This window comes from Dermacentor variabilis, chromosome 1 (genome assembly GCF_050947875.1).
Source record: "Dermacentor variabilis isolate Ectoservices chromosome 1, ASM5094787v1, whole genome shotgun sequence".
NCBI lineage: Eukaryota > Metazoa > Arthropoda > Arachnida > Ixodida > Ixodidae > Dermacentor > Dermacentor variabilis.
In genome coordinates, this window is record NC_134568.1 from 161,106,761 (window position 1) to 161,134,392 (window position 27,632).

The 27,632-nt window shown below is 46.1% G+C and overlaps 1 protein-coding gene across 2 annotated transcripts in view; it reads left to right on the forward strand.

Annotated features, from left to right (window-relative positions):
- The window catches only part of mdy (diacylglycerol O-acyltransferase), a 255,316-nt gene that overhangs the window by 78,104 nt on the left and 149,580 nt on the right, over positions 1 to 27,632 (forward strand). Inside the window, exon 2 of one of the 2 annotated variants that reach the window (XM_075698769.1) lies at positions 17,176 to 17,263. In XM_075698769.1, coding sequence (XP_075554884.1) covers positions 17,176 to 17,263 — 88 coding nt within the window. Of the gene's footprint in view, positions 1 to 16,878; positions 17,264 to 27,632 lie in introns of those variants that run through there. The other variant, XM_075698760.1, reaches the window with a different exon arrangement.

A 27,632-nucleotide genomic window follows, 5' to 3' on the forward strand; every position in this document is an offset into this window, starting at 1 on the left:
CCTTTTTAAAAGCTCTGTAACTGTAGTTCTCGTAAATGTGTTATAAATAACACGCACGGCTCTTGTTTGTACCTGTTCTAGTTTGGCGATGTTAGTTTTTTTAAAAGAGTCCCATATCACTGCAGCGTAATCTAAAATGGGCAGCACAACGGATTTGTAAGCCAAGAGACGAACAGAAGGGGATGAAAGCTTAAGTGCTCGTCCTGAGAAAAAAAGTTTGCGGTTCGCATCTGCAGTGACATAATTAATATGAGTATTCCAATTGAGATCGTTCGAAATCTACAGCCCTAAATATTTAGTTACTAGCTTCAGAGAGGAAACTGTTATTAATACTGTAATCAAAGCGCAAAAGTTTCTTTTTATGTGTTATTCTCATGAAAACTTTTTTAACGTTGATTACCGTCTACCATTCACGACACCAAGAAGCAACCCTCTCAAGTGCACTGTTAGGCAATAATTGATCCGATTTTGTATTGATTTCAGAGTACACTACACAATCGTTGGTGAAAAGTTTAATATGAACTGGAATATCTTGTACAATATCATTTATATATAGTAGGAACAAAAGTCGCCCTAATAGCGAACCCTGGGGTACTCCAGAATCCACCGTTACTGATGCAGATATGCTGTTACGGAAAGAGACAAAAATTCTGTGGGTTAGGTACGCAGTGGTCCATTCATTTAACTGATTTTTGAAAACATTATGGAATTTATAGAGTAGTTTTTTTGTGAGAAACATTGTCAAATGCCTTTGAAAAATCCATAAGTATAGCGTCAATTTGTGTACTATTGTTAATTAATGTTGCAAAGTCGTGGATTGTTTCTATCAGCTGAGTACACGTGGAGAATCCTTTTCTAAAACCATGTTGATATTTGGTGAAAAAATTCTGGTTATTTAGAAAATTTAGCATTTGATTATGTATAATGTGTTCGAGTAACTTGCAAGTTGTGGATGTTAATGAAATCGGGCGATAATTCTTAATGTTGTTTCTCCTTCCACTTTTATGCAACGGTTTGATTCTGGCTGTCACCCAGTCATTCGGTAGTTCACCGACGCGTAATGATTTATGAAATAAAGCGTGCAAATATTTAGACACGCACTCGGTATATTTTTGAAGAAACGTATTTGGGATGTTGTCTGGCCCCGGGGATTTCCGTATATTCAGTTTTAACTGCCCGTTGAAGACACCTTGTTCTGAGATTATAAGGTCGGGCTTACCGTGGCAAGGAAACATCAAAAAAAGGTAGGGCACTATCATATTTACTAAAAACATATTTGAAGTGGTCGTTAAATGAATTGGATATTAATTCAAAATCAGTTACCGGTCCCCGTTAATTTTGAAGGCATTGCAGTCCAAGGATTTACACGAAATAGTTCTCCAACACTTTTCCGGTGATGCTGTAATAAAGCTAGGTAGTGATTCCCCGTAGTAACGTGTTCTGTCTGTGGACACCTGATTCTTAATTTCAGAGGATAAATCTGAAATTAGATCATCACAATATGATGCGTTGGAGCAAGATTTTCTCTTTTTAAGTCTATTTAGCCGCCTCCGTAATTTCAGTGTCTCCCTGAAGGTCCACGGATTCTTACTTTTTGTTTTCGTAACAATGTTTGGCACAAAAAGCATACAGCTGCTCACAATATGCTTAAACTGGTACCAAAGAATGTGTATGTTATCACTACTATTGGCAAAGTCATCAAAATGAAGAAAAGAATCGATTATGGACACGTAATCTGCTTTAGAAAAGTTAGGAAACGTAGAAGTTTTTTCGGATTTCATTTTTAGAAGCAGAAGATACATGAAGTAATACAGCACGGTGATCAGAAATTCCAAGAACTACTTCACAGTATGCTTTAGGAACAGTGTCTCCACTAATAAAAAAAAAAGATCTAGAATCGATTTAGACACACCCTGCACCTTCGTATGCTCTTGCGACTACCTACCTACCTGCCTACCTACCGACTACCTACCTACCTACCAACTACCTGCGAAAGATCAAACTCAAAGGCGATATCCAAGAGTGCATCAGCCGTGATATCACTGCGCTTTCTGTACGACATGGAGGACCAGTTCACATTAGGCAAATTTAAATCTCCTGCCAAAATAATTCGATCACCGGATTTAACATATGTGTTCATGTATTCCCGTAATTCCTCTAGAATGGTTATGGTAGACGCAGGGGGGTCTGTACACTGCTCCCAAAAAATATCAAACATTAGCACAATAAACCTTGTTAAAGATTTACTCTATATTAGGTGCATCAGGCATTTTTTCTACAATCAAAGATGTCTTGAAAACAATACACACACCACCACCTTTAGTGCCGCGATCTTTTCTAAGCACACTAAAACCCGGTGGGACAAATTCACTGTCGTATATTTCGTCGGTCAAGTACGTTTCCGTTGTAATAGCAATATCTGGCTTATGCACCAGTAGAAGTCCCTCAAACTCAGTAGACTTTATTACAATGCTACTACAGTTAACATTGAGAATTGTAAGCGAGCGACGCTTTGGACTGCGCTGTCAATTTCGTTTTCTTTTGTACTGAGATAACGAAAACCCTCTTGCTCATCCCATTCATACATGACGCCATTAATGCTTAGCTTATCATATAGCAACTAAACTTTCGCTCCGTTTGCTTTATCCTCCGAGGCACTTTTCCATAACTGTTTGCGTATTTCACGCACCTTTTTAGAAAAGTCCTCTGACACAGAATATCTACTACCCTTTCGTTTGCTACAGGCATTCAGTATGAATGCTTTGTCGCGGTAGTCCAAGAATTTTAAAATAACAGGACGCGTTTTATTTTCGATCTTTCGGCCTAGTCTATGTATCCTTTCGATACTGGCAACATTTACACCCAATATCCTGCTAAATTCCTCTGTCACTACGCTTTAAAGCACCTCGGTAGTTTCGTTATCGGACTCGTCTACGCTGAAAGTAATCAAGTTGTTCCTCCTTCGCCTGTTTTCGAGGTCATCAACTTTCGACCAAGTATGTAAGTTGTTTGTTTAATACAGATACCGTGGTCTCAGCGTCATTAAGCTTGCTGTTCAGCGCAGCCACAATTGATAATTGCTTCCCAACGAGCTCGATTCTACTTGTTAGGACAGAAATGGTTTGTTCCATGTTTACTTGAGATATCTTGACCTCTTCAGTAGCGAACTGCAGCTTGCCCTGGCCATCCAGTAATTTATGCAGCATTTCTTTTTCGATTGGCCCGGGTTTTTTCTCGATATCGCCGCAGAGTACAAGATCGCCAGGCAAACAAGGCACGCAACTCAAAATACACTTGACACACAGTGGGCAAGGCAGCAGCAGCAAGCAACGATCATCACTGCGGAAGCATTTAGAAGACGAACAATTACTGACCGGTAGTGCAAAGCACAATGTGTTTTTTAGCATCAGGCCGGTTGCGCTGCTGCAGTGCCCACTCTTTTAGTTTATCACTTCCGCATTTCAATTTTAAAGAATAGTAATTAAATCTTATGCTTTGCTTCGTTTCATTGTCTGTTAACCTGATATGATTAGAAGGTTCCAGAAAGCCTAAATCAGTATTGCACATAAGGAACCCTATTGAAATGTTTAGTTTCTGTCCTGATTAACCCGCCTTGGTTGCTCAGTGGCTACGGTATTGGGCTGCTAAGCACCAGGTCGCGGTGTTTTTTTTTAACTATATAGCAAATCGTAGGCATAAGCCGAGAAGGGGATAGAGAAAAATTATATCTATGGAAGTATAAAAAAATAAAAATCCAACGATATGAAACAACACGCTAAATGACGTATACTTTAAGGAAAACATTTGAAAGTAAGATAACTTTATGATAGGAGCATTTCAAAACATGTTATATAATCTTGCGTTATGTTTTTTTTTCTGTTCCAGTCTATTATAGATCTTGAAAGATAACATTCACGCCAATTGTATCGCTGTGTGAGCGGGGTAATTGATAGGCAGTGCTCACTGCTGGTAGAGTAACCTGCTTGCAAAGTAAGTACACGCTAGACATCAGTTTTATCATGGGCGTTTATAAGTTGAACAAATAATTTCAGGTGTTTGGTGCGATTTCTACCTGCCACAAGCGGTAGTCCACTTTGTCTTAATAGTGAAGCGATAGTATAACCATCAGAATTGTATACGACTCTAATAGCTGTCTCTTGAATTATTTCTGTTTTTTATATTTGTTTTGGTTGAAGACCGGGATTGTAAATGACTAACACATATTCTAAAGCAGGACAAATTATGGTACTGTATGGCAGGAATCACAGTGCTGGTGTGGACAATTTTAACGATCGCCTTCAGAAAAAGAACTTACAAGTACGTTTGGCCGCGGCAGTGTCTACGTGTTTTGTCCAAGAAAGATTATTTGTTGTATAGCGCTCAAGGTATTTACAGTGCATTACTTGGGAAAGTTATTGTTAGCAGACTAAGGGGAAGTTTTTTTTTTTTTGTTGAAACGAGAATGGTTTTGTTCTAGTTAAGTCATCTGGCATTGTTCACACCGAGTAAACATTTTTTGCTAAGTCATCATTTAATCGTCACTAAACGTCATCCAAGCTGTTCATGTTCAACGAAAAAAAAAAGGAATAAGAACTGTGCTAGAAACAGTTTTATGACTTAAAGCAGCTTTGTGACCGGCATACCTCGGAAGACCGAACACCATAGGTCTTCTAATTGTATCGTACATCATCTTCTTGAAATATATTTTTTTTTGTTGAACAGCTTAGCTAACGTTAGCTAGAACACACAGTATATATATATATATATATATATATATATATATATATATATATATATATATATATAGGTCGTTTCAATGTCGTCACGCTGGACCTGACATAATACAGTGCAAAGACAGAGCGACGAACTTTTTGGAAGACTTATTAACTAAACGTTTTCGGCTGGTGGACCAGCCTTCGTCAGAGTACAGTACTGTAATCTGACGAATATATATATATATTTGGAACTCGGTTGAAGAAGTGATGACCACGCTCAAATTATTTCGTAAAATCGAGAAACGGATTGTTCAGTCCTTCTAAATCTAAAATAGTAACGTAGCGGCACCCAAAAGATACCGCGGCATTCTGTTTGCCGCTGACGCATGCCTGCGCGTGTGAAAAGTCCGCGAGGCCGGCTCGAATTCCGTGCGCGTGAAACAGAAAGAAAAAAAAACATATCGGTGTTGTGGACAGAACTGCGAATTTAGTATGTTGCAGTGAAAAGAAAAACTCGTTATCTTCGCTTGCGTGCGCTTCACCAGCAGTAGGCGTACACACTTCTCACAGCCCACAATCGCTTCCAATGCGCCCTCGGTTCCCTTGTGGGCCCCAGCAAACTACCTTAAGAGATCGACGACTGCTGAGTCCGTTGTTCTGCGCATGGGCGCGGCGTGCAGCCTCGTCGAAATAAAACTAAGGCCGTGACTAGGGCGCCGACATGTTCGAACGCGATTACGTTAGAGCGCACGCTCGAAGAAAAACCCGTCCGTGTCATAATTAGCAAGAAATCACCGCTTTTTCGCTCATTTATTTCAGGAAAATTTTCGTTAGATCGAGTGTGGGGGCCAAGTTAGTTTCATTAATTTGGGTTGATGACAACATTAAACCCTATGGGTACCTACCGGGGAATTGAAATTTCTTCGTAAGATCGGGTTTCGTTAGATCGAGCTTTAACTATATCATAAGAAGCCAACAATGACACCAAAAACAGCATAGGAGAAATTACTTGTAGTTCTTAATTGAATTAAAGAACTTATGAATCACTGGAAATTGGATGAAAAAACAACTGGGCGCAGTTGGGATACGAACCCACGTCTTCGCATTACGCGTGTGATGCCCTTACCAATTGAGCTACCGCGGCGCCGTTTTCCCATCCACTTTCTGGGGTATCTGTACGGAGTGCTTGGGCGGTGATTCCTTTTTTACCATCCGCACTGGGTGCATTTCTATATCCATCCTAGACTTGTCGTGGCTTCCGACCTTGCCTGTAGTCCTCTTTATCAAGGAACGCTGGCTGAGCTCGGAAAGGGAGCGCTCAGTCACTTCGGGAAGGTCCAAGTCCATGTAGAGATCGGAGTCTAGGGGGCGATCCAGTTCCCCAGAGGTGAGGCAACCACCACCCCTTCAACAGAAGCAGAAGAAAATGAAACAAGCTAATAAATAAATCGAGGTGAGCTGGGCAGCAATGGCCTCCCAACCCAAACCAGACAACACACTTTCTGCCTAACTAGCGCAGCTAAGAAGAGAATTAGAAATCACAAGAGTCAGATTAGGCGATTTGGACAGAGAAAACAGGCAGCTTAAAAAGTAGGTACAAACACCCGCGATTCACCAGTCACTCCCTCAATTCAATAACACAGCGGCGGGGAGCAATAGCACTGCCAAGACCGCACAAAAGACACCAGTCACGGAGGCAACAGTAAAACACTTGATATATACGGTTGTCTCCCGCCTCACGGAATACATTGATCGGAAGTTCGCAGAGCAAGACAAGAAGATAGACAAGGAATCACAAGCCGTACAAATTGAGTGCAGGCAGAAAAAAATCAGAAAACAAACAACGGGCTCTACTATTAGAGAAAGGGCAGAAAAGACCTATAATAGGCCCGTACTCCACACCTTCGGACAGGACTCAGTAAGTCATGGCTAGACGCCCCAGGGGCCTTAGGACAACCACAGAGGTCTGGCAGTGGAACTGCAGTGGGTTCCGGCGTAGAAAGGGAGTGCCACAGCAGCTGGTGAAGTCCCAACGGATACCACCGACCGCCATAGCACTCCAGGAAGTCGAAACGTACCAAGGATGCAGGGCTATGAAACATATACAGCCTCGGAAGAAGAACACAGGGTAGCAATGCTAATACACAGATCCGTAACGGAAATCAAACGCGATACCGGTGCCGATACGGGCATCCCCCCCTATTAGTCGAAGTTCTGTGCAAGGGCCCAAGACTACATGGTGTTTTTCTACCAAACGTCTATAGCCCCCCCCCCCCTCCGCCAAAGGGCAGTGGGTTTTACCAAGATAATAGAAGAAGCGGTTACAAAAACGCACACCAAACCACTACTAATTGCCGGGGATTTCAGTGCGTGTGACCGGGCATAGGGCTACCCAACCAAGACGTCAAGGGAAGACAGCTTGTAAACTACTCACGGACCCCACATTCCGAACAAAAATAGGGAATCGCGCACCGACAGACGCTAGTCCCGATCTAACAAGGAGAAGGAATCTCCTGTTCGCGATGCGGCTGAACACTCTCAACAACCTAGGGAGTGATCACTACATGCTCAGCATCTCCTTAAAAACCCGCCAAATTATAAAGCAGATTTGCACCGCCGAATTCACGGATTGGTACGCATACAGGCAATGCACAGCATATGCGCATCTCGACATAAAAACCTTGCACGAATGGCGTGATAACCTCCGCAGGCAGAAAAAGGTGGTCACCAAAAAGGTGGCCACCACGGAGGAAGCTCCAGGCGTCGATCTGCATCTGCTCCAATTTTGGGAAGCCTGCAAACGGTGGAAGAGGCAAAAGCTAAATAGGAAGCTGAAAATACGCATTGCTGAAATCATAAAGGAGGCAGAAGACTATGCCCTAAAATTTGCTGAAGGCGATTGTAAGAAGTTCTGCGACAGTCTGGACGGAGCGCTGAGTACGAGCAAAACCTGGCGAGCCATCACAGACCCGACCAAAAATAAGGGCGAAAATAAGGCGCTAGAACGATCGCTCCATACGTATGCAGGCGCGGAGGAGGAAATCATGGCCGAGGTGGAGGCGAAATGCTTTGGAGGAGGCATTTCACCCCTTCCTTATGACACAGAATATCAAGGGAAACCCAAACATGCGTTGGGTTGCCCCCATTAGCGAACTCGAGGTCCGCGCAGCCATCGGGTGCATGACAAAGAATACGGCAGCGGACAAAATCACCAACGCAATGATCAGAAATATAAGCGACTGCTTGATCACGGCCTTTACAAAGTTTATTAACGAGCACTGGGCACAAGGCACTATCCCACAACAGTGGAAACATGTCCAGGTAATCCTAATCCCGAAGCCCGGCAAGAAATTGAAGGTAGCAAACCTGCGCCCCATCTCCCTCACGCCATGTCTGGGCAACTTATACGAGATGGTGATAAACAAACGGCTGCAGGACCATCTCGAAAACAATGACCTAATGCCGCACAACACCTTTGGCTTAAGGCCCCACCTCCCAGCTCAGGGCGTCCTCCTCCAGCTGAAAGAAGAGGTGCTGGTACAACCTACATCAGGATGCGAGCACGTTGTCATGGCAGTCGACATAAGACTCCTTTGACGACGTGAGCCATCAGGGGATCCTGGACGGCCTCACCGACACAAAATGCGGGAAAGAATCTACAAATACGTAAGGCCTTCCTGAATCATCGCACGGTTGAAATTAAGATCGGCACCTTAGAGTCACGATTAATACAAGTGGCACATCGCGGAACACCACAGGGGGCAGTAATCTTTCTCCAACCGTCTTCAACGTGGTCATGCTAGGCCTAGCTAGGACACTCCAGAACCAGCCATGTATACGATCCGCCATGTATGTATACAGTCCGCCACGGTCTGGACGACCACAGGTTCGCTGGGGCAAAAGGAGGAGAGACCGCAGGAAGCCGCAAGCCTCATAGAGGCATACGTAACGGAACGCAACATGCAGTGCGCCCCACAGAAATCAGAGCTAATGAGGATATAGAAAGGCAAGGGCAGCCTATCGGTCCCGATGGACATGCAACACAAATTAGAGGACTACATGGCTGGGACAAAGATACAGGACAAAACCACCAGCCGCATCCTGGGCATGTGGCTTCAGTCAAATCAAAGATGCACCTTAAACCTCAACCGCATTCAGACATCCGTAAAACAGGTGTCAAGAATGATCAGAAAGATAAACAGTACAAAGATTGGCATGAGTAAAAACTACACAATTCGGCATGTCAAAAGTCTGGTCGAAAGTAGAATTCTATACAGTCTTCCCTACTACAACTTGCTAAAGGCGGATACAGACTCCATTGAAACCTGTCTGCGGGGAGCTTACACAAAGGCCCTGCAGCTCCTCCGAATGGCCTCAGCGAAACTCCTTATGGCCCTTGGGGTCTGATACATTCGACGAACTGATGGGGCACAGCTCAATGTGCAAAAGCTAAGGCTTACCCAGTCAACAACGGGACGAGACATCCTACGCTGACTGGGTTTCCGAGAATGCGCAGAAAAGGAGGCCGACCTCACAACCGCTCAGAGAGAAAATTGCCGTTGCTCCAATCCAAAAAGGGATGGACCCCGTTCTAAACCCGGGACGCAGAGAAGCTATGGTCAAACACTACAAGAAAACATACGAGGCCAGGAGTAACACATACTACACTGACGCCAACGTACACACAACACGTACACCATGTTTTACAACAACAGTGATAGATGGCATTTACAGAGAAGTAACGAGCACCACAGCGCGGGCCTACAACATCTGCGAGGTCGAGGAGACCGCCATCGCTACGGCTATTGCGGCGCACACCAACACAAGTGAGGAAGCCCACATCCTGACGGACACCATGTAGACGTGTAGAAACTACCTGAACGGTAGGATCTACATGGCAGCTGCCAAGACAATAAATAAAACCAAGGACCTTGGTGCAATCACTCATCTGGTCGTACTGGCATCGAGGAAAATGAACTCGCCCACGCAGTAGTCACTGCGCACTCAACATACCAGTGGCGCCCCGACATTGAGGCGAGCATCGAACCCGAACCAGTAGACTGGAGCCGATCGGCAATCCTTGAATATTGCAAAAGGGCTCGAATTAAATTCGCCCCGCTCCAGCAGAAGCTAAGGAAAGCGGAGCAAATCACTTGGAGGAGGTTGCAACCCAAAATTTGCCCGCATCTACATCTTCTACACAAAATAAAAAGCGATATCCAGATGAGTGCCCATGGTGTGGAGCCGAGCCCACGCTGGACCACATCACGTGGTAATGCGCCAAGGCTCCTCAAGACAATACTCACGAAACACAACGCGAGAGAGATGGGAGGCCTTGCTCTCCAGCTCGGAGGAGGCAGCCAAGAGGGCTGCCACACTCTAGGCAAGCCGCAGACACGAAGCCAGCGAAACCCTAGAATAGGGTACCCGACCAGCTTGAAGGCCGCTCGTCCTATTTTCTACAATAAATGTTTGCTGCTACTACTGCTACTGTCTTGGCATCTAATTACCAGTGGTATTTGAATAAACAAATCTCACGCTCGTAACATGCGAATAGATAATAACCATGCAGCTTCAAAAGCGATTATATCCCATAGCTGTATTCGGGTCCCGGGAAGATATATTGTAAAGAGAGCATGGTCCATTCAGACGCTTCTTTACACCACGTTTCGGTCGGAGGACCGTTCTTTATCCAAAGGAGGTGAGTAAATATAGTGAGTAAACGTCGAGTAAAGAAACCTCTCAATGGACCAGGCTCTCTTTTTTAAATAAGTTGTGCACCAAGCAAAGACCCGTTGACTTAATGATATATTTATTCTCGCTTTAAATGTAACCGCGCGCGCGGCTGCGCGATGGGTTATATGTGGCTCTGCGTTGTTCTAATTATGGTCCTTATACCACACATTTCCAACCAGCTGTGCCAGCTCGTAAATAGCATTTTGCAGCTGGCAGCAGTCGCGTGTCAAATCGAAATTGCCGACTGCGGTGCGCTTACCTCGTGCTAGCCTTCCTGGTTGGGCGGAACGAAAGTCCTTCCGTATACAGATGCGGCGAAGCGTAAGCCCCAACTGGGGCGAGGACCAAGCAAGCTTCTTTTAAAAAAACTGATTGGTGTGGTTTAACTTCCCATACCAAGGCATGTTTTATGAGCGACGCCGTAGTGTTCATCTCCGGATTAATTTTGGCCACCTTGGGGTTCTTTAACGTGCACTCAAGCTCGGTACACGAGCGTTTTTTCACACTGCCCCCCATCTGGAATACCTGGAATTGAACTCGCGCTCAGCAGCAGAGCGCCTTCAAATCAGTGGCCGACTGCAGCTTTAAAGCGTGAGCATGTTATTATGACGTGTGTGCCATGAAATTATCCTAGACAGTAGGGCACTACAGTGTACGATATACGTGCCACTGTGCGTGCGTGCATGCGTACTATAAACGCGCGAATTTAATCTTATATTGCCCTGCATTTTTTTCGGTGTATGAGTCATAATCAGAGACGGATAGCTCATGTCGGCCGACTTGCCTGGGAATGTCTCAGTAGATATGGATGTCGGTTACTCTGAATGTATGGACTGCTTTCAGGCCACCTTAAATATACTTAAGGATATGTAGAAGAAAGTGTGTCTTTTGTCGGATGAATTAAACGTAACAACTTCTTTCTTATACCAGAAAAAGAAGCCGCAGTTCTTTTTCCTCTAAGCAATATGACTCATACCTATTTGAGTATATATGTAGGTAGGCTTAAATGGATTCCAACTGTTGAGGTCGGAAGCAGTACACATCTAGCTTCTACGGTTAGCTAATATGAGAAATTGAAATTTTCTTTTAAAAGTGAATAAGAATGAAAAAAGAATTCGGCAGACACACTTAACACTGCTTACGTGTGGGAATGCGAAAGCATTTTGCCGTTTGCAGACCTCGGAACGCCATGAACGTGCTCTTGTTCTGCACTAATGGCGTGGCGCCTGCTCCTACCTATTGGCTGTGCCGTCACGTGTCCAATGACGTTAGCACTAGGCACACCTTCAGTCAACCGGAACCGTGGAGCCGTCGGGGAAGCCTGGTCTTCTCGCACCACAGAGGCCCGGGTTTTATTCCCCGCCCAGCCCGAAATTTGCCAAATTTTACCGTTCTTGCAACGAGCGTCGGCGGTGTAAACGACCACAGAGAAAGATGAAAGAGCGAACGCGGAGTGGGTATGGAAGACACGAGCCGCTAACGGCGGAGACCAATCAGAACGTGCGTGCGTCAGTGACGTGTGTGCGGGAAAATGGTGTCATGCGGACTTCACATGACCCGCACAACCACTCGATGCGCGCTCGTAACTCGTCTCAGCCGGCCCGCTCGTTTCGTACTATCGTCTTCTCACTCCACTCGCGCCTCTTTGGACTGCTTGGTCTCGTTCGCGCGTGTTTCGATTGTCATGGTCTACGATCGTTTTGTAATCTGATTGTGTGCGCGACGCAAATTGTGTAGTAGTTTCTGGAACCAGTGATTACACTGGAGCCTTCGACGAGTCATGTATAAAAGCCGACGTGCTTGACCTGCAGATCAGATTTTCGACGATCGCCGACTCTGATACATGTCTCTCTCAAATTCTTCGCCTCATTATTCGCGAAATCACAACAGGTATAGAGATGCGCTCAAATTTCGCGTTAGGGAGTATCGTAATCGTGGGTGAATTTTTTCTTGCGTCTTCTTACTATTTGCGCCGTAGGCCATTTTTGGTACCGTCTTTCGGTCATGCCGACATCGCCGACGGATTTTCGCTTAATGGGGCATTTAATGCTTTCGCATTAAAGAGATGTCCACGTCGAAAAGACGAAACATTAAAAGACGAAATATCCACATCGAACGCGAGTCACTGCATAAACTATATGCTATCTACAGCACATGTCCGTACTTACTTGTAAAAAGTCGCAGTTTCGCCCGCAAGGCGAAGCATCGATTGTGATAGCAAATTAGTCCACAGCTATACGAAGGATAGTAGTTTTTATCGGTCATATAGACTAGTAAACATAGGCATACTAACTAAACGAACAAGCATGGCGTCACGCCCGCTCAAGTAAACATGAACACATCTCGCTCGATGACCACGGAAACTCGCTGTCAAAACGCTGCAGTGAGGAAAGGCGGCAGCAGCAGCGAGCGAATTGACTTTCCTGCAGATGCTCGCATCAACGCTAACTAAGTCGCGAAAACACAGCGCAGCGCGGACTCTGTACTCGTTGCAGATGGCTTTCAAGATAAAGCGGGCCGCCCGGGCGGCCCGAAATAGAGCGCGCCGCCCTCCCAACCCTCCCCTTCCCCCCCCCCCCGGAGCCTTACGCGCGACGGAAGCCGGCGCGATTCCTCCCCGCTTTCCTCCGTTGCTTGCGCAAGATTGAGCCGCGATCGCCCGCGTATCCTCGCAAGCTTTCACTCACACAAACAGCATACGGCGCGCGGCGACGATTTTATCGCCCTTGAACTTTATACGGAACCTCACGGCGATGGCGACGGCAGATATTCGCCTAGAGTGCCCATATATTTGCTATCGCAAAAATAAAAAAAGTCGTTCACTGCACTAAAAACTGTCCTTTCAAGGCCACTAACTGGTCACCGTTCAAGTATTGTCCCAATTGAATATGGAGGTTTCTAGTTTGTAGCGCAGTTGTTTGCTCGGCATACGCATATGGGCGCAGTCGAGCAACACGCGGGCCGTGTTCCTGTCCGCCACTCCACACGCACGCGATGCGGAGCTTGCACGTGGAAATTGTGAGAACTGGCCAGAAAGCGGGTGACTTACGGAAAAATACATGTGACGTTCTCCTTGAAGGCACTAGAAACTAATGTTAACAAATTTCAGTCCTGCATTTGCGTTAAGAAGAAATCTTGACTACAGTTACTCCTTTATTCTCTAACTGAATTATTGCGAACAGCAATTGTAGGCCAGGGGATAGAGCGAAGACATTGGATATTTAGAAGTGAGGTGTTCTGGCACTTCCTCGATTTCATCCGCGATTTAGATGTGCAGAGTAAATAGCGAGCCGTGTGGGTGGGCTAGCAGGTTCAAGTGGGTGGGTGGCGCGCAGCATGTTGCGTCCCGTCGTGGATACGCGTCCTCACGGTTAGTCTTCCCGAAATGTGTTATGGCGGGCTCTGCTATACCCCAGTTGATAAGCGGCGTTCCGACAAAGCAATTGCCGGTCGCCTTTGTAAGGCGACCGGCAATAGCAACACTCCTCCTCAGCTCGCTACGTTTAGAGAATCTCACATGATGTCGAGAAAAACCCCCGCTATCCCTGGAAAGCTTCTCGCGAACTCCTGTGCCATGTGAAGTACTGGAACCTCCACGAAAATAATGGGAGACGTCTGCCCCATCTGAAGCGTGCAGTTTGCACGCAGCCGCAGACGCTCACTGTCCGCCCGTCTACGTATACTGCCAACCATGACATTGAAGACTTATGCCCAGTTAGCGAGCACTTCACAAGGCCGCGTTTGCAGAGTTCGCCTTTATTCCTAATGCAGTTTCCTTCTTTTTTTTTGCGCATTCATTGTATACGAGCCCGCGCATCCTGCGGGAAACGCGCGCAGCGCAATGTGAACGGCGGTGGAACGAAGGAAGAGCTCGCTGCACTGCACGTCCACCAGCGCAGTGCAACGCACGATGCGGTGGCTCTCGAGCGCAGCAGCTTCAGCGCGCCGTAAGTTGTCCAAGTCAGATCCATGTAGGCAGGGTCGCAAAGTTCTTCATAAGTGTGTGCTTCACTGTTTCAACTACAGTTGTATATAGTTTTACGTCAACGAAAAGCATAAATTCCGCTACCTTGTTTGCTCGGTTCACTATTATTAAATCATTAGGAACCGCCTATCATAACAACTGTGATATATGCCGTTGCACCATCCGGACCAGGAGTCGTAGCAGGAAGGCGCTGCACAGCTGAATTCTTCTGGTGCGACGAAGTTTCTTTGAAATACTCAGAAGAGCGTAGTGCAGTGGGAGAAAAATCCGCATTGTGAACCGGTTCTCCAATCCTTCGGATATTTCTTGTACATTTCCTTTAATTTCGCTCCATGTTAAAACCAATGAGTACACATCAACTTCATGAGAAGTCCTTCTTAAGTTGGAGAAAAGTGAGAGGCGCCATTCTGTTAACAGATTGTGCAATAAAATATATGTCAAGTGCTGCTTTCATCGTTCGCTTTTAAGAGCGTTCGTTTAAATCCCAGCGTGAGAAGCTTATAATCACCGTTTTCTGCTGCACCGATCACGCTGTTTTCTGCCTTGTCGTTTTCCGTCGCTTCTAGACTCGTCGATTATCATCTTGCCACGAACAACTACAATTCTTACTTTTAGAAAGACTGCACCGCAAAGTTAGCTTTTCTGCGTGATGGCTGCAAAATAGAGCAAATGCCGCTATATTTTCATTCATGAGACAATTGGTATAACAATGCAACAGCTGTGTGCAAGCACCCTTTCAAACGGATAGATCCCAAAGAATTCAACAGACATCGAAGGTGACCGGGATTTGGTCGCTACTCATTGCATTATCAGTTTACTTTGCTAAGACAATAGTAAATGATCAGGACCGGTACATCCATGCTATGGAGAACGACCTCCAGGGTGATGAAATTGATCACTTTATTGTAGAACTTTGCAAATGTTCGTGCTCTTACTGGTCACCAGTGCATATCACTTTTTGGCTTTTGTTGCCAAAAAGTTGCCGGCGCCGGTGCCAATAAGTGCGCCAACCTCTCCTTTCATTTCATATTAATAAATAAAAGTGCTGAAGTTTGGTTAATAAATTTCTTCAACTGTGGCTCGGCAGTAGTTTAGCGTCTCCTAGACCACCATAGCATTGGCATACCATTGGTCCGCCTTTTCGTGGACATTCAAATGTAACCTTTACCCGCCGTGATAGCTTAGTGGCTATGGTGTCGGGATCGATTCCCCGCCACGGCGGCCGCATTTCGATGGTGGCGAAAGGCGAAAACACCCGTCTACTTAGATTTAACTGTACGTAAAGAACCCTAGGTGGTCCAAATTTCCGGAGTCCCTCACTATACGGCGTGCCTCAGAATCAGATCGTGGTTTTGGCACGTAAAACCCCATGATTAAATGTTTTTAATTGTAACGTTTCTACGCGCTTCGAATAAACGAAATGCGGACTCTCCTGGAGACACGGCGAGCCAACTGCCGAGGACTGTGTTGAAAAGTGGCGCATATGATGCCCATTGTAGTAAGCATTATCGCAGCGTATTAGATTTCGTGATCCGGTCTCTCCATATGGTTAGCAATGCAGGTGCGTCCACGCTTGCTTGATAGCGCGTGCGGTTTACTGCATTGCACAATGAAAACAATGGTTTAAGTGACATGCGAAATGATGAAATTCATCGAGCGCTTAGATATCACTTGGCATTCTCTATCATGCGTCTTATGAACAGTTTTGCGGTGCATCAATTAAGTTATAGAGCAAATAAAGCGCTTCATCGACTTCGATATAGGAGATGTTTGTCGTGCATAAATACTATTAAATAAATATCCAGTTACTTCCCTACCTGAGGTATGATGCGTACGCAACTGGATCTCATAAACTTGAGAACTTACAATGTTTTCGAAACTTCCTGCCTCACTTGCACTTTCCACACCGACCAAGCGTTCTTTATTTATCTTTCAGGGTAATTGTTGAGGCTCTCGTATGACTTTAGATGAGCTGGCGCCTGCTCTTCTTGAACTGCTAAAGCGTAGAGTAAAAACAGGAACAGCGCAACACAGGACGAGCGAGTAAAGAGCACAGGACAGCGCTCTGTCCTGCGCTCTTCACTCGCTCGTCCTGTGTTACGCTGTTTCTGTTTTTATTCTGAAGATAAACCAACCAGCTCCTTTCAACAGACCGCTAAAACATGTCCATCTTGCTCAAAATTTCCATCCGGGTGTTCTCAGCCAGTCGTATGTTCTCGTCGCGTCCTGGTTTCTTTGGCGTTAATTTTTTTTCTTCTCGACCAAGAACAAACTCGCCCAACAAAACGTTTTACTAAGCTATAGTTCTCGAAACTGTCGCTCCGAAAACGCGAGCAGGAAGTGACGAACGGCATGCAGCGCTACCATGGCCCCTAGCGGCCGCTGGCACGTATTCGGGATGCATGCCCGGTCTCGCCGTCGCGGGGAGGCGTGCCGATACCGAAACAAACCAGCCCGCCGAGCAAGCAGCTGCGCAGGCTGTCCCGCGGCGCGTGTTGATCGGTTAGGCGGTGTATGTTTTTGCGCGGACGGCCTTCGCGAGAGCAGCTGCGCGCAGCGTGCGTTTTCCTGTTCAAGTAGTGTGCGCGCGTCGAAGAGACGGATGGAGAAGTGTAACGAGTTTCCGCGCGTAGCCGAGTCGTCCCGCGATGCGTCCGTCGTGGGGACGACTGCGAGCATGCAGGCCACCGATGGGTCCGAGCAACTGACGAAAGGCTCCCCAACTCTTCTCTTACGCAGGATTCACAAGCCATGCGACTCTTTATTCAGCAGTTCCCGCGGATGGACCAACTACCGTGGCCTCTTCAACTTTTGCATCATATTGCTGGTAAGCCCCCGTCTCTATTTCTTTTATGTTCAAACGTGCGACGTTGGAACGTGGAGCGAGAAGTTAGTCGTCTGTCTCTCGCGTGCGCTGCGGAAGCGCGGCGCTTGATGATGACACACACTGCAAGAGGGGGAAACGGATGCGCACTCGTGCTGGAGAAGGCGCGCCGCCGCGTGACGAAAGTTTGGTGAGCTATCCGCCCGTGCATTCACCGGTCAGTTGCGCATCCTCTACCACGTTATGCAGAAGTTCGCGAGTGGGTCCTTTTGTATAATCGTTAACCGATGCTTCATGAAGATATAGTACGTTAAGTCCAGCCAGAGTCTTTCAAAGCATTGAAAAACTCTAGTCAAACGAATCGCACGCCCCGAAACTTCACCACACAGCACAGACGATGCGCGCGTGTTAACTGCGCCCGTCGTTTCACCGAAAGAATTCGAAAAAGGTTCCCCACGCGCGCTTGCACGTGCGCGTACGCATCCATGGAAAATGCTTGACGTGTTTGGTCCGCGTTTGCTTCCGAGAACATCAGCTAACATTCACTGCTTCTTTCTTGTTATTTTTCGTGTAGTTTTTACTCGGACGACTTCATTTGTTTCCCAGCCGCTCGTCCTTTTCCGTTCGCTGTTCTACACGGTGGGATTTTATTTACATAATTTGTGTTTCTCTAACCGCTTTTCTACGTCTTCCTGTCTGTTTCTTTCTCTGCATTTTTCGATGGTTAAATGGTGCACCCACTTATATTAAGCTGTTTTTCCCCTTGTGTCACTAAATAAATAACACAAATAATTTCAAGGTATGTGACCTTCTGCGGTGACTCTTAACACTACCAAAATTAAGTAAATTGTGACTCCATTGAGTAAGTATATAGGTTTTTCGCTGATATAATACTTGCCGGTCACACGTCGTCATGAATTAGTGAGCATTGATGTTAAGCTTTCTTGTCCGTTTGTTTTTTAACATTTAGTAGACACTGCGCACGGATTAATACTTCAGAAATTGTTGTATATTTTTTTTCTTGCTTGATGAACGTAGCTTAAAGTGTATGGTGCCACTTTTAGCGGAACTTCAATGTCTTTATAGTGTACGCAGTTAAGACACTCCGATGACGGCATTTTGGTTGTGTAAGAGCACCAGCTCTGGTCCTGGCTGGTTACCGAGCCTCCTTGCCGCCCAAGTGGCTGAGCGGCTGTGACGTCCTGCTGCGCTGCACCGCGATGTCGGTTTAGATTTCCGGCGTCGGCATATCCGACGAGAGGAAAAAACAGAAGCCGCCGTCTACCATGACTTGTAGAAAAACAGTGATCAAAATTAATCCGGAGCTGGTTACCATGGGTCAAGTCAGTCAAGAAACGTCGCACCCTTCGTCACCACTGCAATCATCGCAGTAAAATAAGTGTTACATGGATGAAATACGTGTTTCTGTTTTCTTTTTTATGTACGCGGCGTTGAAATGCCTTAATAGCACAGAGTATGTAAATTCGTAAGAGATTGTGCAGAACGCGATATATTGCACAGAATTAAAGAACCGTTAAGAAGCTTTGGGGCTATGGCACAAAGTGTGAGAGACCTTAACATATTCGTAATGTCCGTGTTACTTTGTTCATGCATGAGAAAAGAATCGGTGCATTAGCACACAACCTGGCGCTGCGATTGCATACTCTATTACATGCCTCTGTATTAACGTGCTCTCGTTCAGGGTGCGTTGAGTATGCTACTGTGGGCGCCATTATGTGATGCGACCCGTCTTTGAAGTAGTGCCGGAAACGTCAGTCATCACAAGTAATACGGAGTTGAGTTGCTTGGAAACTAATATCCCCCGGCATGTCACGGTTTTCAAGTTGCGTCGCTTTCGGCGCCCGTCGTATATTACTGTGCACCTGCTGTAAGACGGGCGCACGCTAAAGTGTTGTATTAATTTTTTTGTATACGCGCTGAAAGGAGCTCTCGGGTGATCTCTGAATGAACATTCGCTCATTACTCACCAGTTCTCGCAGTTCAGTCATTTAATCGTGCACAAATTGATCACCGTGTTAAAGGTGCGCTTGAAGTTGACAAACGCCACTCTCTTTCTCTTGACACGCACTGCACTTTTGTAAGGAAAGAGTATATCTGCCTTGCAATGAAGTTATCGGGCGAAATGCTAAGCAGGGACGACTGAACTGCGAAGGAAACGAGGGCAGCGCTTGTCTTCCTTCTTGCTTTATTTTGTCGGTGTCTAGTGACCTCGCTGTATCTCAACTGCAACAGAACACCAACCCTTGCCCTAACGATTCTTGCAGTGCAGACAACAAAATAACGGTAACGGTGCTCCGTTTTCTCTGTATGCCTATGCAGTTTCCCAACGCCCGTCACATCGAGCTGCTGGGGGTTGTTTTCAGTGCCGATTCGTGTATATACCGCAGCTCGGGTGACAGAGGCGATATAGGGGCCTGCCAGTGAGCCCCGACACGCGCGGCGTTTCTTTCGGCGGCCTTGGCCGGACGCGCCTATCGCTTTGGCGGCGGGGGAGGAGGGCTCGTTCGCACTCTCACTTATCGCCTCCGACGGTTTCATTTTTACCTTTGTTTGTTCGTTCCTCTGGGTTGTCTCCTCTCTCTTTTTTTTTTTTTTTTACGTGATCTTGATGAAGCACCGCACTTGGAAAAATGACGTTCGCACAAAACATAATTGAAGAGGACGTACACATGCGCTGATACGCTAGTTCTACGCCATCTGGTTTAGCCGTAACGCACATGCATTGTATTTCCAACATTTCACGCAAAGCCCAGACGGCGAAAGTATCGGTCTGAGAGGCCATTTTCGTCTTCATAGTCATCATTGATACGAAGCATTATTTCCGCCTCCGCGCTTTGCCTACTACAAAACAAACAAGAGCTCTGACGTTACCGTTTCCGGGAAAAAAGAACAAAAAATGCAGATCCAACGTCCATGTTGGAATGTATGCCAAACGAAGCTTAAGTTGAGCGGTTGATTAAATGCTTTACAGCTGACGGTGATGCGTAGAATTGGACGACGACATGTGCATGTATGCGCAGAAAAGTGCGACACTTATCAAGCAACATTTAGGCAATTGTGTACCTCTTGTGTCACAGTGGGACATGCCCATTCTGGACGATTGGCCATGAACGGGCACACCCTCAGTTGCACTTACCGAATGGCTAAATCGAAGAAGTAAAGTAAATCGAAGAATTCGTGAAATATAATTAATAATTATATTAACAAAGCGATGTATTTTAGAGATATCATTGTGACAGCATTATATCTTCACGTTTTATGTAGGAGTCGTACGTAGTGGGCTATACCGATTCTGAAGGAATGGACAAGCTTGAGCCCAGTGGCACATACTGAGTGATTAAACGAAACAAAGTAAATGAAACAATCCGTTAAATATACTTCGCCATTCCGTTACTGACCATTTTATTTTATCGTATAGGTTGCACAGTTCACAAAATAATTATATCAATCACTGAAACGATGAAAATCGATTCTTTCTTCTGGCTCCTTTCTTTCCCCCCCCCCCTTTTTTTTTTTTGACCAAGTGACCTGGCGGGGGGCCCCCTGTACCGGAGATATATGCAGCCTATGGTGCAATGTGGTTAATTTTAGACTCGCACGGTGCATTGTTGCCGCGAACTGTTCCCCCATTAGCTTAGCACTCGGTCAAGGAAGCAGTGTGTTGCCGAATAACGGAGCGCTTCGTTTTGCTAGCGCCAGTTCCTTACTGCTGTTCGGAGTTATCTTCGGTGACGTGTTCTTACAACACAAAAGCACACCCCCACATTTCTCGTGTTCTTGGTCCAAATTTGGATTCATTTGGTCCCAGCCGGACCCAATTCTTAGTCCCAATTGTCTGAACTCTCTCATTGTAGAAAGTACTGTCAAGAGAACGCTAAATTCCACCCGAATCCTGCCTTCTGAAGCCGTGAAGAAAAGCTGTACAGATTAACGAAATTTCAGTGTTTGCCAAAAACTGCACTCGCGAAACCTGACTATACTGCGCTTCTAGAGGCGCCAAAATCTCCAAGCTGTCTGAGTTGACGAATTGTCGTGGCGTTAAATATTTTCGGTGAAGCCGTGCATATGTAGCTTGTATATGCGCCGTTATTGTTTGCAGTACCGGCTACGTACGTCATTGTCTACCGGTAACTTTGAAGGCAGCAAGCACTGTGATCAGGTTAGTTGGTTACGGACCCTTGGTTACGGGCAGCGCAAGTTGGCGAATACACGTGTTGTCTGTGGCTGATGTCTCCGGCGATCTGGCGCTGCCCGTAACCGTAAACTTTGAACACAGTAAAATTAAAATGTGATGTTTAGCTTATCAAAGCAACCCACGGGACTACGAGTGACGCCGTAAGGGGGGTTTCGAATTGGTTTCTGCTGCCTGGGGTTACCGCTTCTGCAGCGACTGAAGGTGCTTGCTCGTGCTATAGCTCACTGTATACCTCTAACTTTTTAATGAGCGTCTGGAGCATGCCGCACCCAATGCACAAATAATGTGACGCTGGAGCTATGCTGTGGTATAAGGTTCCATTTTCCCTGTTCCTTTTTTACTCACACGACGAGTCGAGCTTTAGCGTTTTCTTCGATCACCTAAGGTTGGCAGTCTTCCCGTCAGCACTCTGCGACGCCCACATTGCGCCGGTGAATTCACTACAGCTTGTACCAAAGCTGTGTTTTACAGCGAAGTTGTTAGCCTCTAGATGGTCGGGATTTTTGGTGTCCACCCACAAAAACAAACGGCAGCTGGAAGGCTTTGTGTTTGCATTTCCACGTAACAGAATTATGTTTTCTCGTATATTCGAATTACAATCCGATGCTATAATGTCTCCAGGTTGTGCGTAAGTCTTCTTTTACGTATCTTCTGGCGCATTTTGCTTTGAGAAATTAGTTTGATAACTTCCTTGAGCTAGGCGGAGGACCTACGAGAATGAGGGTGTATGCTTTACTAACCGCTCCGTCACCTATTTGATTAACAAATACGAAGCTATCATGTCTGTAGCTTGTGTGCAAGTTGCATTTTTCTGACGCATTTTTACTTTTAAACATTCGTTTAGTTCAATAAGGCACTTGCGCTTGGCGGAGGGCCTATGAGAATGATAATGCGTCCTGCACTTCCGCACACGTGCGTGTGGGTGTGACGTACTATCGCGCTCAGTATGAGCTACAACACGCGAGCGCGTGGCCGAGTGCTCTGCAAGGTTGTACAGTGGCGCGGATTGCGCCGTGTTTTCGAGCTATCTGGAGAGGGTGTAGCTGTTCCAGCAAGCGCGCTGGAACCCCTCGTCCCCGTTTATCTGAAGGACACTTCATCTGTTTCTTGTTCATTTTCATTTCGATGAAGCAGAAACTGCAAGATCATGCAGCACTTTTGTCACCGACCAGACGTGGCGTGCGAAGGTTATCAAAGACAGCGCTTTCTTCGTCCAAGAATTAGGGCTGTGCGTTTAGACATGATTTTAGCACTGATAATGCGCCTCAGCGTCCAGCGTAAAGGCGGAAGCAGCCACGACATGGGCCATGCATTGTTTTCGACAGAGTGTTAGCACAGCCCCGGTGCTAATGCGGCAACGCGTTGCCATTGCTGCCATCGCCGTTCTCCGCACTATAGCAACATTTCACATTTGGCGAGGAGCAGCCTACTTTGTTCATTTGCCGCAACTCCTGGGGCCATGCGTCGTCTTCATAAACTTCCCACCGTGCGTGATGGCTCCAAAACACACCACGCCTTCTTAAGATGCACTAAATGGTTCCGAAATTTTAGAGTGCGCTATCACTGTGGCCCCAAACCCCGATTTCGCCGATCATTACCGGTATTACCAGAATACACTAATTTCCAGTCAGCTCATCTAGAGGATACTTTTCCTAGAGACATAAACGCAAGGTCATGTGCAGTTTATTTTTGTCTAGGGTACCTAATTGCCTTTCCGAAAAGTCGTGTGGTTTGGTTTGGTTTATGGGGTTTAACGTCCCAAAGCGACTCAGGCTGAGAGATGCCGTAATCGAGAGCTCCGGAAATTTCGACCACCTGGGGTTCTTTAACGTGTACTGACATGAAAGGGTCGTGTGGTCAGTCAAAGATATATTCAGCCCGAATAAAAAAAAATGGTTCGCACTAAGACAGCTTGCGTGCTGTAAATGCTAAAACCTGAGATGAATTAAGAAGTCGATCCCTGTTGGGCACCCGGGACATTTTGCGAGCTGACGAACGTATTCCTTTTTATCAATCTGACACACCAGATAACACCCACTGTGCGGACCGACGCGGGCCCGATTACGAAGTTTGGGCGTCGACCTACGGCTACAGTTATCATTTTCGAAACAGATATCAAAACCAGCCTAAACGAGGGTGAAGGGGAAAGCAAGCAAGTGGAGGTGATGCGAGCTTGCTGGAACAGCTGCACCCTCTCCAGATATCTCGAAAACACGCCACTATCGGGGCCACTGTACAACCATACCGAGCGCACGGCCACGCGCTCGCGCGGTGTAGGTCATACTGAGCGCGATAGTAGGTCGCTTGTGGTGGTGGTGGTGGTGTGTAACGTTGGCAACAGCTTCGCTCTACGTCCACTTTCTAAGGGTGGAATGTAAGCGGATTTTTTGTTGCTGTTTTTTTTTTTAATTTTTGGTTTGCATGTTAGTTTCGTGTTAGTAACACGTTATGTGTACAGATTCCCGGTGTTGCTGTTCGTGCTACGTTGATGCCCTCGTCAAGCGTTCGCGCATTTTCGCCAGGGAGACAGGTCGGACTTTCCGATTCCGGGTGTGTCCTCAAAGCGGCCTCGCCCACCATATGCGAAAATGACCAGCACCTAATGACTCCCCTTTGCACTCAATGCTTGGCGTGCGCCATAATGCATTTGGCATCCATAGTTTAGTGTATATAAGCTTGTCGATAACTGCTAAGATAGTTTCCTTAATTGCGTGTTTACTATGGTGACTAACCATAATTTTAACAGGGAAACAATATTCGTTCATTAGATTGGCGACAAATAATTCGGGGTTTGTCTGTGTATAACTAGCTTCGGCTATTCTTGCCTTAGCTATAGAGTAGTTGACCAGTTTAGGTGGTTTAACTCTAACCAGTCAAGCGAGTCAGATGAAAGCAAAGTAAGAAATTACTCTTCGTTTCTCTTCCAATGCTGTACTGCGATGCACCAAAGCGTCGATTAACCTTGAAACTCGAAAGCACGAACGTTGCTGGACCTTTGCCTTCCTGGAAATCGAACCTTTATTACCCGCACCGACGCTCAGTTCTTCGTCGTCTAGCCTGTACAGCGCAGCCACTTGGTCGTAAAACAGGCAACTAGTTTGATCGCAGTTACTGCGTACAAGTGATGCCTACCTTTATGAAACGCTTTCTGTTAGCCTTCGTTTCGCTGCTTTTCGCGGCGCATTTCGTGCACGCACATGACGCCTTTTTCGGATTCTTCCATCGAACAGATCCGCGCTAATGAGCGCGTTATATGACGGGTGGTGGGAGGGAGGTGCGGAAAATGTCGAACGCCCATATCCACCCTCCAACTCTCCCCTTCCTTGCCTTACTGTTTACACAATATATCTTCTGTAAGCAAAATCCGATAATTGACTTTTAAATCTTTACGCTAAGCCGCACGTTTCAATGGCGTAATATAAATCGGTAAGTAATGAAGTCTTGTCCATTACGAGAAATCCCGAGACTAACACCATTTTCGCGATGTCTGCCCCCAAAATCTGCCACAATAATGTGTTACAGTTTTAACAGCATTGCGAGAGAGCGACTTTTTAAGGACACGTTAACAAGAAGGCCACGATAATTCGCAGCACACTTTCGGGGTGAAACCTCGCCCCAGGTGTCAGTCTCAAATTTTTGCTAAATCAGCATGCCTTCGTTATTACCTTACTTCACTTCCTCATTTGCAACATGGAATTACTTCAAGGAAGTTTGTCGATTCGATAGTGCGCATTGCGATTTGTCACACATATTATGTCCATCTGGTTGAATTGGCTAAAGTAGTAGAATCGCGCCATCTGTCACACGCTTCTTGTCACACGCTTCTGAAATCATTTAAGCCCGAAAAAATGAATCTGTGCGCATTTTGTGTGCGTGTGTGTGTGCGTGCCAACGCTAATGGAACGTTCTGGCGTCTGGCCTTCTGAACAGAACGTGCGGCATGAGCACTGGCACGTTTTCCACGTCGGTGTAGAAGTATGCACTGCAAGCCCCTTTATCAGTTCTCTCCTGCCCCCGCCCCCCCCCCTTTATATTTAAAGAGGTTGTACGCTATCATTTGACGCTACTTCTAGATACTATCAGATCACATCACTAGATACTATCAGATAATCACATCACTATCATCTCGGATTATGCCGGATTCTCGGAGTATACGCGGTGTGACACTCAGCACAGGAAGATTCAAGTAAAGGCCAGCAATTATCGCCAGGATATAAAACAGTATTATTTTTCACATCCGGTCAATATTCCGCGTTCATAAAATTTACATCGACAGCAGGCGCAACCGAGCTTGGACAGGCTATAAATGTTTTCCAAAGCAGAGGCAGCGCAAATATCTTTTGCCAGTGGTGTGGAAACAGTGTTTCGTTATCTGCTAAGCACTAGTTGTATCTCCTTGTTGATGGCTTCGTGCTTTGGTGGGGCGGGCCGCATTTCGGTGGGGTAGGAATACTAAAATGCTCGTGTATCGTGCATTGGGTGCACGGTAAATTAAGGCGGAGTCCCCCCACTGCGGAGTCCAAGTCAATCCTGAGTCCGCCACTACTGCGTGCCTCATCAGATTGTGGTTTCGGCTCGTGAAGACCCAGAATTGAATTTTAAAGCGTTCGCTTTTCTTAGCTTGTCGCTCAGTTTTGCGCCGCTGGCGCCGTCCAAAATGGTGAGTCGATCCCGGAAATAATGCTGTCTATTGTTCTCGTGTGTATGGTGCCGCCGGATTTGTCGTCATGCCGGTGGGTATGTGGCTTCTTCGTCATCGTCACGCTGTCGTCGTTATGCAGTCTTTCTCATACAGTCGTCATCATCCCATTGTCTTCATACCGCCTTCGTTGTTCCATCGACGTGATTCCTTCTTCGTCATTCTGCCATAGCCATGCTGCCGTCGTTACATCGTGATTATGACGCCGTTGTCATGTCGTCGTCGTGATACGGTCATCGTCATGCTTTCGTTGTCATACCGTCGTCGTGGTGCCGTCGTGGTCATTACGACTGACAACTCTGTAACCCCTGTTTTTGATTCCGAACCGTACCCTCCAATCGACGATATATCGCTGTCTCCTGAGTGTGTACTCAACTTAATCCTAAACTTAAGACACCAAGAAGTCGTGTGGTCCTGACGGTATCCCGACTATTTTTCTCGTTCGATACTCTCTTTGCTGCAGCAGATATCTAACAATTATCTTTACAAACTCTCTCTCAGCCGCCACCCTTCCTCCCTCGTGGAAACTTGCTTCAATTCTACCCTTATTTAAGTCGGGTAACGTTCAATTGTTATCTAACTATAGGCCAATCTCCTTAACAGCACACTCATGTAAATTACTCGAACACATTATCTTTATGGAATTTCTTGAAACTAACAAAATTTCATGCACTTTCCAGCATGATTTTAGACGTGGTCTTAGCGCTATAACACAACTGACAGAATTTGTTCATGACATCAGCAGCTCTTTAGACACAGGTGACCAACCAGATTGATGCTACTTTTATAGACTTTGCAAAGGCCTTCGACACTGTCACGCACCTTAAACTTATGCACAAGCTGTTCGCTATACTCAAAATGCATGTGTTGGGCTGCTGAGCACGAGGTCGCGGGATCGAATCCCGGCCACGGCGGCCGCATTTCGATGGGGGCGAAATGCGAAAACACCCGTGTGCTTAGATTTAGGTGCACGTTAAAGAACCCCAGGTGGTCAAAATTTCCGGAGTCCTCCACTACGGCGTGCCTCATAATCAGAAAGTGGTTTTGGCACGTAAAACCCCAAATATTATTATTATTATCAAAATGCATCTTTGGTTGGCTGGCTATCGGACTTTCTTTCCCAGCGTTCGAAATATGTGTGTTTCAACTCTAGTAACTCACCCTTGAAGCCTGTTTCATCAGGAGTTCCCCAAGGCTCAGTACTTGGTCCTCTTTTATTCCTGCTGTATATTAATCATTTCCCCCTACACACCTCAGTTAAAATACGCATTTTTGCAGATGATTGCGTTTTATATCATACAATTAAATCGGCTACTGATCATATTGTCTTTAACAATTATTTTGCTGACTTCTTTGTCTGGTCCGAAGCACGGCAAATGAATATCAACTTTTCCAGAACTGTCCCCATGTCTTTTACACGACGCTCATGCCCTTCCTTCTTTGCGTATGCCTTTAAC